Source organism: Rattus norvegicus, chromosome 4, assembly GCF_021556685.1.
Source record: "Rattus norvegicus strain SHRSP/BbbUtx chromosome 4, alternate assembly SHRSP_T2T, whole genome shotgun sequence".
Lineage (NCBI taxonomy): Eukaryota > Metazoa > Chordata > Mammalia > Rodentia > Muridae > Rattus > Rattus norvegicus.
In genome coordinates this window covers 66,785,524-66,799,956 of record NC_141537.1, presented here as the reverse complement: position 1 = coordinate 66,799,956, position 14,433 = coordinate 66,785,524, and the positions used below count along the sequence as shown (strand labels likewise).

The 14,433-nt window shown below is 47.5% G+C and overlaps 1 protein-coding gene across 2 annotated transcripts in view; it reads left to right on the top strand.

Annotated features, from left to right (window-relative positions):
* The first annotated feature begins 403 nt into the window (after window positions 1–403).
* Creb3l2 (cAMP responsive element binding protein 3-like 2) overlaps window positions 404–14,433 on the top strand; it is a 116,149-nt gene continuing 102,119 nt past the window's right edge. The window contains 1 exon segment of one of the 2 annotated variants that reach the window (NM_001012188.2): window positions 404–854. In NM_001012188.2, the coding sequence (NP_001012188.1) occupies window positions 753–854 (102 nt within the window). In that variant the 5' untranslated portion in view covers window positions 404–752. 2 annotated transcript variants of the gene reach the window in all.

Sequence of the window (14,433 nt, the reverse complement as noted above, 5' to 3'; positions counted from 1 at the left end):
CGCGAAACAAAACTCCTTTAAGCGGAGACTCTTAGGGAGCACACTGGACGCGCACGCCCTCTCTTATAAAAATGTATTCTTGTCGCTATTTGATTGGTTGGCTCCGCCAGGTCCCCCTCGTTCATTGATCTATGTTCCAGTCTATCATTTCTAGACCCAAGCACCCTATTGGTCCGTTTCGACGCTCCGGCAGGAGGCGTTCCTCGATGACGTAAAAGAGCCTCTCCGCCCACATTCCGAGGTCTAGGCGGAGACTTCCCTCGACTCTGTCTCTGGGGGCGGGACATGGATGAGAGAGGGACTTTTGATACGGTATAGATGGCAAGACGCGCGTCCGATTGGTCACTGGCCTGGAAGGAGGTGGGGTCGCCTCTGGATCCAGGGGCAGAGCTCAAAAGCCCAAGGGAGTCTCAAAGTTTGTCTGGAACACTAGTGGGGAGTGGGCTTGTTGCGGGAGGACTTTCTTGGGATGAAAGCTGCCTTCTTGCCTTCCTTTTGGATGCACAGCCCGATTTAACCCCTGCACTTCCCGCCCGATCCCAGCAGTTTTGTCCTCCCCGGGGATTCACAGATCTCCGAGGACACGGGTCGTGGAGCCTTCGGCAGGGCTCTCGCGGGTTCCTGCTCCAGTGCATAAGTTCCACTCGCGCACACGCAAGTACCCGCGGAGAGAGGCGTCTCACCCGCCCGCGGCGGCTCTGCGTGGTCCCTTCCTGCCTCAGCATCCTCGGCCCTGCGCGGTGCCCACCGCCATGGAGGTGCTGGAGAGCGGGGAGCAGAGTGTCCTGCAGTGGGACCGCAAGCTGAGCGAGCTGTCAGAACCCGGAGAGACTGAGGCTCTCATGTACCACACGGTGAGGACCCGTGGTCCGGGCAAAGGGGGGCGGGGGTGAGGAGAAAAGTGGATTTTGTCACCAGCTGGGTCCTGGGAGGCAGCGTTTGGGAAGGGGCATGGCCATAACTAGAGGTCTGGTGAAAGGAGTTTTCTTCTATGAACACTTGAAGGTGCACAGCTGGGACCTTTAAACTTTCTTCCGAATAAATCACCCTTTGTATTCCAAAGCAGTTTATAGTGTTTTCCTATCAGTCGCACCATTTCCTATTGCTAACGGTACAGCAACGCTGGGAAGGGACGCGTTTTGAGAATAATGCCTCCACCCAGTTACATTGATTTTGGGGGGGGGGTATGCTAAGGTTTGTAACTAACACACACACACACACACACACACACACACACACACACACACCAAAATTTGGACAAGCTAATGTAATATTTTCTTCCCATATGGTTTTTTATCCCCACCCCACCCAGTTTCTTTACTTTCTTGTTTATATCTTTAAAATGTTCGTGAGTCTTAAAAGCCTTTCTTCCCCACACTGGAAGGCGGCTGCCTCACTTGGCTGCTTAGTCTGTGTAGCCGCGAACTCCTACCCCCCTTTTCAGGAGAAAGATCTCTGAGAAGTTTGGAAAATCTGAGGCATGTTTCTGAGAGGCTCTGGGGAAAGATGGGACAGCTCACGAGTTCTTTCCTGCAGAGACCTCTTTGGAGACTCAGCTGTCAGAAGCGTGAATCTTTTAAAGATGTCACTTTTAGCTTTTTTTGCAAGAGAAAATCCTGTTTGTAATAGCCAGTGCTTGTAATGTGGCTTTGTTCAGACCTCTTAGAAGGAGAGAGAGAGAGAGAGAAAGAGAGAGAGAGAGAGAGAGAGAGAGACAGAGAGAGAGAGAGACAGAGAGAGAGAGAGACAGAGAGAGAGACAGAGAGAGAGACAGAGAGAGAGACAGAGAGAGAGACAGAGAGAGACAGAGACAGAGACAGAGACAGAGAGACAGAGACTGAGAGACTCACTGAGGTAAGGACAGGCTTGGCTGCATTTCTGTCTTACTGCTGTTAATGGGGTCAGTACTAGGATATTTGAAACTTTTGCAAAACGGCCAGTCAGGCTCCACCTCTTTGGCCTTTGCTGCTGGCTGACTGTATTTTGGGAAAAGGGATGGGGCCTCCCTGCTGCTTCCCACCAGAGCATTTGTGGTGGCTGAGAAGGTTTGGTTAAAAAAAGAAGCCATGTGTAGGCTGGAGAGGGAGTGGTGGTTCACACTGGAGCAAAAGCCAGATGTTGAGTGTGATTCTGATCATCCGGCCTTTGCCCACTGTCTATCCCGATGAAACCTTCAGGTTGGGAGCCTAGGTGTGCTTCATGGGCTTCAGAAAGAGCCTGAGCATTTCAGACCATAGCCTTTTTTTTTTTAACTTTGGGGACTCCAGATGTTTGCACTGACATGAGCTGCAGCTTGCCACGAGTGGAGAGACAGCTCTCCCCTTGTTTTCAGCAACAGCTCTCACCAAAATGCCTTACGCATGCAGCCACAAGGCCACAGCGTCAGGCCATCTTTCAGTGGGTTGGATAAAATGTGCAGACAGCCACATTGCTGGATCCTGAGAGATCCCATGCCGGGCTTTGAGATAAGTCTCTACCTGGGACTCGCAGGAGCTGTAGGACAAAAGCTTGGCTTGGCTCCAGCTGCCTACCATCCTTACAGATTCAGGGCTGAAGACCTTGCATTCCTTTTGATATTAACAACTTAGGTGTCCTGTGAAAGGCAGTGTTGTAGAGTTGGTTTTTGTTTTTGTTTTTGTTTTTTTTTCTGACAACCCTCTGCTTCTCAACAACTATTATATGGTCTCCAGACAAGTGTCTTACTTCTGAACAGCTCACATACACAACATGCCACTCATGGTGGCTGTCAGTCATTAGTATGTGTGCATGGATTACTAACAAAAGAAACATAGATGGCTGGATCCTAGGCCTCTGAACTGGGGCAAGTTTGGAAAAGATTTATAAATCTGTATTTTTTTTCCCCCTGCTAGCGCTCAAACTCAGATGTCTCTGTTCCGAGCGGTCGTCAGTGCTCTTCATCCCTGATGGCACAAGGCTGAATCCCCAGTGTGGACCAGTTTTTATTTTGTTTTCACTCAAAGACATTCTTTCCCTTCATATTTATCCAGTAATTTCCACGTGCCAAACACTATTCCAAGCACTTGGGATCCATAATGAACCAAAATAGACCAAAGCACACCACTCTGAGAAGTTGATGGGTTTTTTTTTTTGCATGTTTGTAGGAAAAAATAAACAAGAAACGGCAAGCATAAAAGAGGCGCGCAGTATAGAACGGTTGACATTTTAAGTGCAGAGGAAGAAGTAAAAGCAGACTGGTGTCACCCCTGTTGTCTACCCCAGGGTAGAGACCTCAAGGACAGAGGCTAGGATAGTATCTGTGCAAGGGTCTGAAGAGGGGAGTGTTAACCCCTTGGAAAAGCCTAGGCTCAGGCTGGCTGTCAGAGGTAGGGAACCTCAGCCATGTTCTGTGTCGGTAACATCATGTTCTGTGTCTCGGTGAGACATTTTCTATGTAAATGTGGGCCACTTCCAAGATGCTGGTGCCTGGTTTTGGAATGACCCGGGTACCTTTTCTAAGTTGAGTGTGGTGAGAGGAGAACGTTTGGGGTAGGAATCAGAAGAGAGACTGTCTTTGGAAAAAGTTCTAAGAGAGATCATAGTTACAGTCCCCACTTTACAGAAAGGGCTTCTTTCTTTGTGTGCCTGTGCCCTGCTGCAGTCTCCCAGGCCCCACCCTTGGTTGGATGCTCTTTTTGTTGTTGTTGTTGTTGTTTAACCATCTTTTGACTATCTATGATGCATGTGTGCTGCATGTGTGCCCGTAGAATCCAATACAATCTTGGATGTTACTCCCCAGGTACCACCCATGTCGTTTCTTGTTTGGGACAGGGTCTCCCAGTGGCCTGTAACTTGTCCTATAGGCTAGGGTGTATGGTCAATGAACCCGAGAGATCCACCCTTCTCTACTTCCCCAGTGCTGGGATTACAAGCCTGAGATAGCAGGCCTGTTCTTGTTTTGTTTTTGTTTCGTGTTTTTAACTATGGCTCTAGGGTTTGAACTTCAGTCCTTGGGCTTGCCAGGCAAGCGCATTCTGGCCTGATCACCAGATCTCTCCAGCACTACTGTCACCATCTTAAAAATCTCAGTTATTTTTGGGGTAGGAGCTCTAGACTTTTATTTTGCAAGGGTTCCCCCAAATTATGCTGGTGCCCTACTAATGTCGAATACTTTACTAAAATCATGCAGTTTCCCCTCTTTCATGACCCAGTGAGAGCGCCCCTTCTTTGTCCATTTTTTTGCCGTGGGTCCCAGGGCTTCAAACTCGGGTCTTCAGGCTTGTGCAGTTAAGTCCCTTGATCTGCTAAGCCGTCTTGCGGTTTAAGCCCATCTTCTTTTAGTTTAAGAAAACTACGGCTTAGTGCACTGGAGAACGCTGTGGGACCTGGGCCTCGCCCCTAACTGGATGCAAATCCAGATCTGCCTGACTCCAAAACCCTTTTCACCACTATAGGTTGAAAAATCCCGACTTAACGAGAAGTATCTGATTAGAAGGCTGGGAGAGAATGATAGGGTTATAGAAACTGCTGAGTCCCAAAGCAGCCAACGTTTAACTGGAGCTGCCAGTGTCTTCTGTAGTCAGGTTCATTGCTCTAAGGCGGGATTTAGCGAACGACATATCTGATCTCAAAGGCTCTTTTTAAACAAACTTTTAACATGCTCACTTTCAAAAGGAGAAAATATCCAAGTTGCCCGAGGTTGGGATTTTTTCTTTTTCAATTGTGTCTTGTGAGCCATGAAGAGCTATGCTTTTTTTCTCCTTTGGCTAGCGGTGAAGACTTCTGGGTCTTGAAGGCTCAAGGCTTAAGGGAGATGGTCAACAGAATGATGAAACCCTTGAATAGGGTGGATGTGGACTTGCTCAGCGGATCCCGAATTACTAAAGCTTTGGGCTTCCTCTCAAGGCTTGTATAATAAAACCTTCTGAGCTAGAGGTGTGAGTCAGGTTTCCAGCACTACCACTGAAGTGAAAAGTCGTGATTAAGGTGAGGTATGGCCTTTTAGTTCAGTAAATAGTTTTTCTATGAACTCTGCTGCTTCCAGACTGATCAAAGCTGAACGAGTGTTCAGCCCCAAGGCTGCTACAGAACCTAGGACTTGTCTCTCAGGGCTGAGAAACCTTGCTGGCATGCCTGGATGTTCTGAGGTTATATGAACCTGTAAGGTTCTATACAAATTATATCCCTGGCAATTCTCTGTGGGCTTTTGCAGTATAAAGGACAGATTCACCAGTTCTCCATTAAAGCTCAGTACTCACGTAGCACAGGCTTTGGTGAAGACACCAGAGAGCGGGATGCTTGGTGGAATGGGATTCCCAGGTTGAATAAACGTCGTCATCTTGGCTACTTTTCCTTTTCTATTCTATCTGGCAAACAAAGATTCTGTTAGGTTTTTTTTTTTTTCTGAACAATTCTATTTACTTAAAATGGAGTAGGTAGAAACTAGTCTTGGCCAAGGCGGCCACAGATGTTCTGTGTGTCTTTAGTGTATAGTACAACGAGTTGGGGGGTTATGCTACTCCAATTTTCCATGTGGTCAGTTTCTGAGGTGAAATGGCTGGTGTCGGTGCTTGGGAGGGAAGCTGATGGTATCCTGAGGGAAACATTTGGCTTTCTCGTTGTCTGCTGAGAGGAGTCCACCTCCTACGCTGAAGGGTTTGGTCTTCCTGCCAGCAGGCCCAGATACTAGGGGGGTTCTGATGGGCAGTGAAGCCTTTGGCTGGACATTCTCACTTGGATGTCATTTCCTGTTGTCACCTCCTGCAAAGTGCTGGTGAGGAATCTGGGTCTTCGTTGGCTGAGAATGTCACTGTTTCGGGTCACCTGGCCTTCGCTTGTTGAATAGGCCTAGAGATCTAGCAGGACATAGAAGTATAATTTGTCTTCCAGGCCCTTGTCTGATCTTCCTACATCGTTTTCCTTTTCAAATTTTCCCTCTTTCCCGGGCCCCAAGTATTATCGCTTTGATGTCCTCTCCCCAGCCCGTCTCTTTACTTCATGTTCACTTCTGCTAATATTAAAATTTCGAGTGCGTCCATATCGAGCCATCATTACTTTAGAGCAAAATGTCAGCTCTGTACATACCTGAGGCAGTAGCCGGGGAGTATGGCAGAGCACTTGGGGAATGGAGGGCAGGGTGAGTCTCAACTGCTCTGTTATGCCACACATAGGGCCCTTGAAGGACAGCCTCTCTTGCTCATGTGTGGCTAATTTAAGCAGGACTTAAAGATTCCCAACGTCTCTGTAAATATCCCTAACCCCTTATTCTTGTTGTTTCCCAGATGGGGGTGGTATTAATTGGTCTGCAGTATTTCTCATATCGCAAGGGGCTAAGAAATGTAGCTCTGTGTTTGAATGATTCACTAGCTCCCCAGTGTCCCAGTGGACTTCGGTTCCACCCATCCATGTGGGATTCCTGGTGGGCACAGTGGTTTTGGATATTATACCCACGGTGACAGTATGCAGACTAAGAAGAGAGGTGGTTTCTTTCATATGGCCCTTTTCTGAGTTGGAGGAGACTTTTCTTTACAAAGGGGTTTGTTTGCTTTCCACAATGATTGATTGATTGTGTGCACGGGTGTGTTCATGCGCATATGTATGGGTAGTGTGTGTGCTGCACATGTATGTGGCCTACAGAGACCAAAAGAGGACGTCAGGTCCTCCGAAGCTGGAGTTACAGGTGTTTACGAGCCACCCAGCATGGGTGCTGGGAATCAAACCCTGGTCTGCTGCAAGAGCCATCTCTCCAGCACCCCCCAAAATTTTCTTAACAACTTTCCAGAGTTAGTTTATGTTTAGGATTGGGTCATACACGGTCATTTCTAAATGCACAACTAAAGAAGGGTTTAGTTTAAAAGAATTATATATTCTAGCTAACCCATATAAATGACACAAAAACCTGGTATTTGACAAGCTGTAAACCTAGAATGGACAGGTTCTGAGCTATTCTAACTGACACCCAATCCGCAGGCCCCGTGTTACCTGCCGTTTGAGTCTTGCCCGGGGCTGATTCCATTCCATCATCCGGTCCCCAGGGTGCACTTCTGGCCATGTGTTTATGATCCATGTGACCTCATGGTGGCCTCCTCCTCTCTCGGTTTCCTTCTTCTTCTCCTGTGGTCTCTCTTAAGACCCCTCACTAGATAGATTCTCAGGTCCAGCCTTTCTCGCTCTACTGCCCAATCACAACTCTAGCCTTTCATTAACCAATAGCTTTAAATTGGGGAGCAGTGTTTCCACAGCAAAGTCCGATGTGTGTGAGAATTCACCAGTCTGGGGGCAGCCAGACCCTGGGGTTCAGAACTTAGCATTTGAATACATAGCAGCACCACACCAACCCCCAACAGCCAGCGTAGGATTGAAAACACTGGCTTAGATTAATCATTTTGGGATGAAAGAGATACTAGAGACCAGGTGTGATGGTTGGTATAATAGTCTGTCAAAAGTTTTGTTTGATTAGCAAACAAAGGTGTGCCCGCTATCTCTCAGAGGTGGGACAGCAACTAGAAAAATGTTTTAAATGGATAATTATTAGCTATGAGAACAAAAGAACAAGCCCGGAGTCTGTGCCACTTGCAAAGTCTGAGGATTGTTTAGGCGTGCCGTAAGTATCCAAGGAAGGACCCTTACAGTGGTAGAGAAAAAAACATCCTGGGCTACATACAATGCTTGATCACGGAGGTACGGTTGGCGATGGACCAGGAGGGAGTGTCCTGGCTCATTGCCTGGGACATGCAGAATTAACTACATTATCCAGACTCTCAGCATCAGAGCCCAATACCAGGGCTAGAGGTAGGCAGCAGGGCATGGAGGCAAGAGAGACTCCTTCCTTTCCAGGGCCACAGCAGGGTGAAAGCCAAGGGCCAATTTCAAGGCTGTTTTCCTACTTGCATGGGGCTATTGAAATATTGATGAGGCATCCTGTGTCTCTCCACAACCTGGACCTCCTGCCACAGCCTGGCCTCTCCGCTGACTTCTGTGGGAATGGTCCTGAGGCCTTGCCGGGGTTGAGCCTATGACTGTAGGGCCCCAGTGAATGCCTCTGTTTCCTGCCTGAGAACTGAAAGGAAATAACGAGACCTGTCACCTTACCATCTTTGCGTTAACCTTGAGCCAGTTCCTTCCTGCTCAGATGATGTTCTTCCAAATAAAAGTTCCAAGTGACCTTGGTTTTTCCCTGGATGGAATTGTATGCCATAGGTGTGGCGTACAGAGTGGGTTTTATATGGATAGTCTGAGATTTGGAGTCCTAAAGGAATTTGTCCCCCCCCAGAAGACAGACTTCTTGAGGTCAGATGTGCCTTCAGTTTTTCTGTACTCTTCTCTTTGCTAAGGTCAGGCATGAAATGTTAATCAATCCGTTATTGTTCCATGGTACACAGTCTTCCTAGGAAATGGAGAAACTGAGTGATTCTGGCCTCTTTTGTTGATAGAGAACAATGTATCAGTACACGCACATATGTATATACATTTTAAATCTGCATAGTCATGAGGGCTTTTTAAGATATGCACGTTTAGTTTGATAAGGCAGTGTCTTAGCTAGAATTTCTTTCGCTGTGAGGAAACACCACGATCAAGGCAACTTGGGGAAGAAAGGGCTTATTTGGCTTACTCGTCCATATCACTGTGTATTACTGGATGAAGTCAGGACATGGAGGGCCAATCCTTGAAGGGTTGCTGCTTACTGGCTTGTCCCCATGGCTTGCTCAGCTTGCTTTCTTATAGAACCCAGGGCCACCAGCCCGGGGATGGCACCACCGACAACAGGCTGGGCCCTTCCCGTCAATCACTAATTGAGTGCCTTACAGTTAGATCTTATGGAGGCACTTTCTCTGTCAGGGTTCCCTACTTTCAGGTAAGTAGCTTGTGTCAGGTTGACCTAACCACTTGGCATCCATCTCTCTCTTTTTGTTCAGGGACTACAATGAGGGTGGAGCAGGTATGTAAGAGCTCCCACTTTCACTAGGGGTGGGAGTGGGGGTTGTATTGTGCAGTGGGTGTGTCTTTGATCCAGGTTGCTGGTTACCTTGGGTGTGCTAGTTGGATTTGTTTCTTTGCCTGTAATAGAGGCATTCATTTTGACCCTGTCCTCCATGTGTCTTCAGTTTGCAGATGAGCTGTCCCAGCCAAGAGAATCTGATGTCATTTGGAATGCAGAAGGGCATGCAATTATTTTCTCTTGTGCATCTCAATTCTTCTCTTGCCAGCTTCTATCTTCAGCTATAAACACAGGTTTCTGCCATCAACACACGCTTGCTAGCTGCCCCTTCTCGGGGCATGTTTCTGTCTGTCTTGTTTATGGTCAGGTTTTTTTCTTTTTTTCCCACACAAGTAGTTATCAGCTACAGCCTCCGTTTCTTCAGTTTTCATTGCTGTCTAGAACCCACCCACCCACCCACCCAACGTGTTCTGTTTCCTATCACTGATTGTAGGGTTCACCAGCCTCTCTCTAACTGCAAGTCCAACCATCTTTTCCCTGTGTTTCTCTGCTAGACCTTGTGGAAATATTTGATAATATTGACCATCGGTTTACCTTGTAACTCTTTTCTTTGAGACAGGGTCTTGCACTGTAGCACAGGCTGGCTTTGATTCTCTCTGTAGCTCAGGCTGGCCACAAACTCACTATCTTTTGGCAGCAGCCTCGTAAGTACTGATTTTATAGGCACGTGCTGTCGTGTCTGACTATCAGGGGCATTTGCCTGAGTTTCCCCAACACTGAGGTGTCAGGGTGATGGGCTTAGCATTTTTCCTCTTTCCCTGAGTTGTTAATCTTAAACATTGAGCATTTGGTCCTTGGCTGTCATCTCTTTTTCTGTCCTCCCCACCTCCTCTGTCAGCTGCAATGGAACTAATTCTTCACATGTCTCATTTGTGGATGGAGAGCAAGAGATCTTTGGAGTGTGACCTAAGATTCTTCTGGGTCCACCTTAGCTGCAGAATAGCTCAGGCTGGCTAACCCTTCATAATGTGTTCTCTAACTAAGGAGAACTGAGGCTACTTTGACTCCTGTTATCAGGTGCCTCCCCTTCCTTATCTCAGGGATGCTTGGTGACTCAGTAGTTCCAAGTATAAACCAATGCAGCGTTCTCATGGGCCATTCCTGGGACAGCCGCTTCTGGATTCAATGTCACACACCAGATAAAGGCTGTGTTTTGTCTGGGCTTCTGATACACTTCGGCTAGGGAAACCATGAACTTGGAGTGGTGGTGGTATGTAGAGCTGTTTGATTGTTTGGAAGGTCAGGGCAAAAGTCAGACCTTAGATTATGTCCCTTGCATCCCCGTGTTGTTTGGGTGAGTTACAATCGGTTCATGTTAAATCGCCTGCCTTGGGGTTGTTTTCCCCTGATGTAATTTATTTATCTAAACCTAACTGGCATCATAGAAGAGCTTTGGTGGTGGTAGTGGTGGTGATGGAGGTGGTGGTGATGGAGGTGGTGGAGGTGGTGATGGTGGAGGTGGTGGTGATGGTGGAGGTGGTGGAGGTGGTGATGGTGGAGGTGGTGGTGGTGGAGGTGAAGAGTTGAGATGGGTCCCTCTGAACTGCTCAAATCTCTATGGCTACTCCACTTGTAGCTGCACCTATGGTTGGTAACCCTCAGCTGGCATCTGGGGCATGTTGATGTGGGAACTCATTGTATGCAATTTGCCCCAATCGAAGGTCTGTGTTTGTGTTAAATAGGCTGAGTTCTGTTTTGTACTTTATGTCTTGGGTACCTACCATTGAAAGCTGTGTAGTTGGTTTTTGGTTTTGGGTTATTGTTGTTGTTGTGTGTGTGTGCGCGCGTGTGTGTGTGTGTGTGTGTGTGTGTGTGTGTGTGTGTGTGTCTGTGTCTGTGTCTGTGTGTGTGTGTGTGTGTCTGTGTGTCTGTGTGTCTGTGTGTCTGTGTGTCTGTGTGATACTGAACTCTCTAGTTCAGCCTGGCCCCAAACTCACTGAGTAGCCAACACCAAATCTTCCTGCTGAGCTCCTCAGAGATTTAGAATTACAGATGTTAGTCACCACACCAGGCTAAAAGTCTCCTGCCTAAAAACCAAAACAGGCTACTTAATGCCACTTTGCATACTAACTTAACAATATAATAAAGAAAAAAAAAACTACCACAAACTTTAATTAAATGGGTTATTAAAAATAACAACAATGAGGATATTAAATTGGTTGGACTATTTCATTGGGACAACCTGGTTTATGAGTACAGTTGTGTTTGTTTTTGTTGTTATTCTTTGAGACAGAGTCTCCCTGTGCAGTCTAGGCTAGTCTTAGAGTCATGGTCCTCTCGCCTCACCCCCCTGGGTGCTGGCATTCCACGTGCTTGCTACACCGACTGGCTAATTTGTATTTTATAATGTGGAAATCTGCTTTCTGGTTTAAAAGTTGGCTTCAGTGAAACCTAGACAAAATAAAAAGTGGAAAAAAAAACGGGGGTAGGAGACTTTTTTTTTTTCATACTAAGGAGAAAAGGCCTTTCAGACTTCTTGGCCAATAAGAAGTGCCTGGGGAGAAACAATCCACAGTTTCCAAGTTGTCTGAGTGGAAAATCCTGGTTTGTAGCATTTTGTGCCTTGGAAATGTCTGAATAGTTTTTGTGTGAAGGGAAATTCCTTTTGGCTGAGAGAAAGCAAGCCAGCCGGATTCAAACTGATAGGATGGTGTTTTTAGACAAGAGGAGGAAAATGGGATTTGTGGTGGCAGAGCCCCCTCACTGGTCAGTCCTGTTAACGGACAGTTAAGGCAGCCAATCAGAGCTTTGCAAGAGTCCCCAACCTCAAGGCCTTCCTTGCTTCCTGCTCACACATCCTGGGGAAATAACACTCTTAACTGGCTCTTCCTCCAATCTCAGGATAGCTGTCTCTGCTTCTGTCCGTCTCTGACTCACACTGTCTCTCTGTCTGCTCCCTCCCCCTCCCTCCCTGCTTCCCTCCCTCCCTACCTCCCTCGCTTGTTTTCTGAACTGATTTCGAAGCCTGTCCCTGCAGGCTATACCTGTTTTGACCTTGCGCTCTCCCAGTAGTGGCAAGAGAGACAGGCAAGGAGGTCATCGAGTTACAGGTCTTAAATACCCGGAATGTGTTTTGCAGCAGAGCTGTGTTCGGACTCTTTTTGCAGAGAGGAGAATGGAATGACAAAATGAAAGTGCGGAAGGGCTCTTTACAGAGAGTGTGGCATACCGAGGATAAACAGAAGTTCCCCAGCCTTCGGAGCAGAGCATACAACACAGGGCGATACAAAAAAGCTAACGTTGAATCTGGGAATCCTAAGTAGTTTGGTTTAGAAAGGGGCTTCAAACTTCAGATCTTTCTGCCTCCATCCCCCAAGTTCTCGAATTACAGACACACACTGTCACCTTCCCCCACACACCGCAGTTTTAAGGAAAGGGGCTCTGTTGGGGAGCGTTGGGAGCCAGTCCAAGATGGTGAAAGGTTTGCACATTCTTCCTGTGGACGGGAAGGCTGATGATAAGAGAAGGACCGACGTCGGAATGAATGTATTCGAGGAAGGAAACTTAGAAAGTGGCTAAAAGAGATAAGTTAGAACGGCTGGAGTTGATGGTGACACAATGGTCTGCTGGCCCCGGCAAGTTCATCCTGGAGCAGAAGCATATGAGGCCTGAGACCACAGGAAGGAGCAACGTATGTGAGAGGACTAGAAGCCAGATCCGAGGACTTGGTGGCCTTAGGGGAGACTTCCCGTCCCCTGCGTAGGCTGGCTGAGTTGCCAGTGACCTAGAATGGAAATGTTTAGAGAGCAAATGAGTTTGATGGGAAGATAGTGAGCTCATTTTAAGACTTGGTGACAGACAGATCTGTGGGACATCCGGGAATGATGTTAAAAAAGCAGTTGGAAAATTGTGTGTGGAGTTCTGGAGAGAGGTTCCGACTGGGGACTTAAATTGGGGTGTTGGGAATCTGGTGTTTTGTAGTGAAGCTAGGGGTTCATATAACCCCTATACACAGTGAGAGGAATGGTGAGAGGAATCGGAGCAGTAGGAAGAGGACGGAGTCGGGATGCAGGAACACTGTCAAGGCAGAGGCACGCTAGTGGAACTCAGAGAGAATGGGCAGAGAGAGTTCAGAAAGTGAGTACGCCTCCTTTACAGGATCCTGAAGAGGGGCGAGATGCTGGTCAAGGAGAAGACTGTGTGCACGTTCAGCTGACTGCCCAGCCTTGGAGGGGTGGATTTGCCTGTTAGTCCAGGGTTGTTTCAGTGTCTCTGCAGCCATGGGTCTTCTGTGGTGACAGAGCCTTTGTGCAGGGCATGTGACTCCCTCTGGGAAGAGCTGTCTGCTGAGAGTGCAGACTGCAGGAAAAGGGGGAGCCAATGAGTGGGGTGCACTGTACACAGGACTGCTTTGGTTTCTAAAAGGATTAATCCCAGTTCTCAAAACTGGCAGCATTTGGGTACCTCTGTGGTCTTTTATTCTGTCCATGGTGAGCCCATCTGTCCCTGGATGTCCTTCTTGTCAGCATAGTTTTTTTTTGTGTGTGTGTGCATGTGTGTGTGTGTGTGTGTATGTGTGTGCGTGTGCATGTGTGTGTATGTGAGAAAGAGAGTTTGTGTGTGTGCATGTGTGTGTGTGTGAGAAAGAGTTTGTCTGTCTGTGTGTGTGTGTGTGTGAGAAAGAGTTTGTCTGTGTGTGTGTGTGTGTGTGTGTGTGTGTGTGTGTATGTGTGTGTGTATGTGTGTGTGTATGAGATTTGCCAATGAACCACATGTGCTTTGGGATCCACAGAAAAGATGGCTGGCCACGGCCTTCATAATACTTAAGTGCTGGTGTTTGCCACTCCATTTCCCCTTGTTACTTCTGATCCGTTCACTAAGAAGGGCTTGGAACACCAGTGTCCACACTGTAGAGAAATGAGAGAAAGCCAGGTGTGGTAGCCTATGCCTGGGAATCCCAGCATGTGGACGGGACAGGCACAAGGAGCAGGAGTTCATTTTTCTTTTCTTTTTTTTTTTTTTTCAGAGCTGAGGACCAAACCCAGGGCCTTGTGCTTGCTAGGCAAGGGGCAGGAGTTCAAAGCAAAACTCAACTACAGAGGGAGTTTGGGCTGAGTTTGGGCCCAGCCTGGGCTTTATTCAAGAGTTACTTCAACGAGAGAGAGGGGTGGGTAGAAGAGGAGAAAAAAGAAAGAAAAATAGAGGGAAAAAAGCTTCTTCAAACAAATTGGCTCCAGTCTTGTAGGAAATAGTAACAGGGCAGGTGAGGACAGATGGCGTTGTAGTGTGGTCAGACTGTAGGAGAGACTAAAATAAATAACGTTCAAGAAAATGAGCAGTTCCAAACTCACCAGAGAAGGATACGGCCAACCTTGCCGGATGTCGTTTTCAGGCCCTCAGGCCTCCCAGAGATGTGAGGAGGTGGGCACATGGGGACTGTAGATACATGTGGCTGTAGAGAAAAGGTTAGTTTCTGGGCTTCGTGGAGGAGCCGGAATTCACACTACAGTTTCGTTTGGGGGCAAATTTCTGATGTC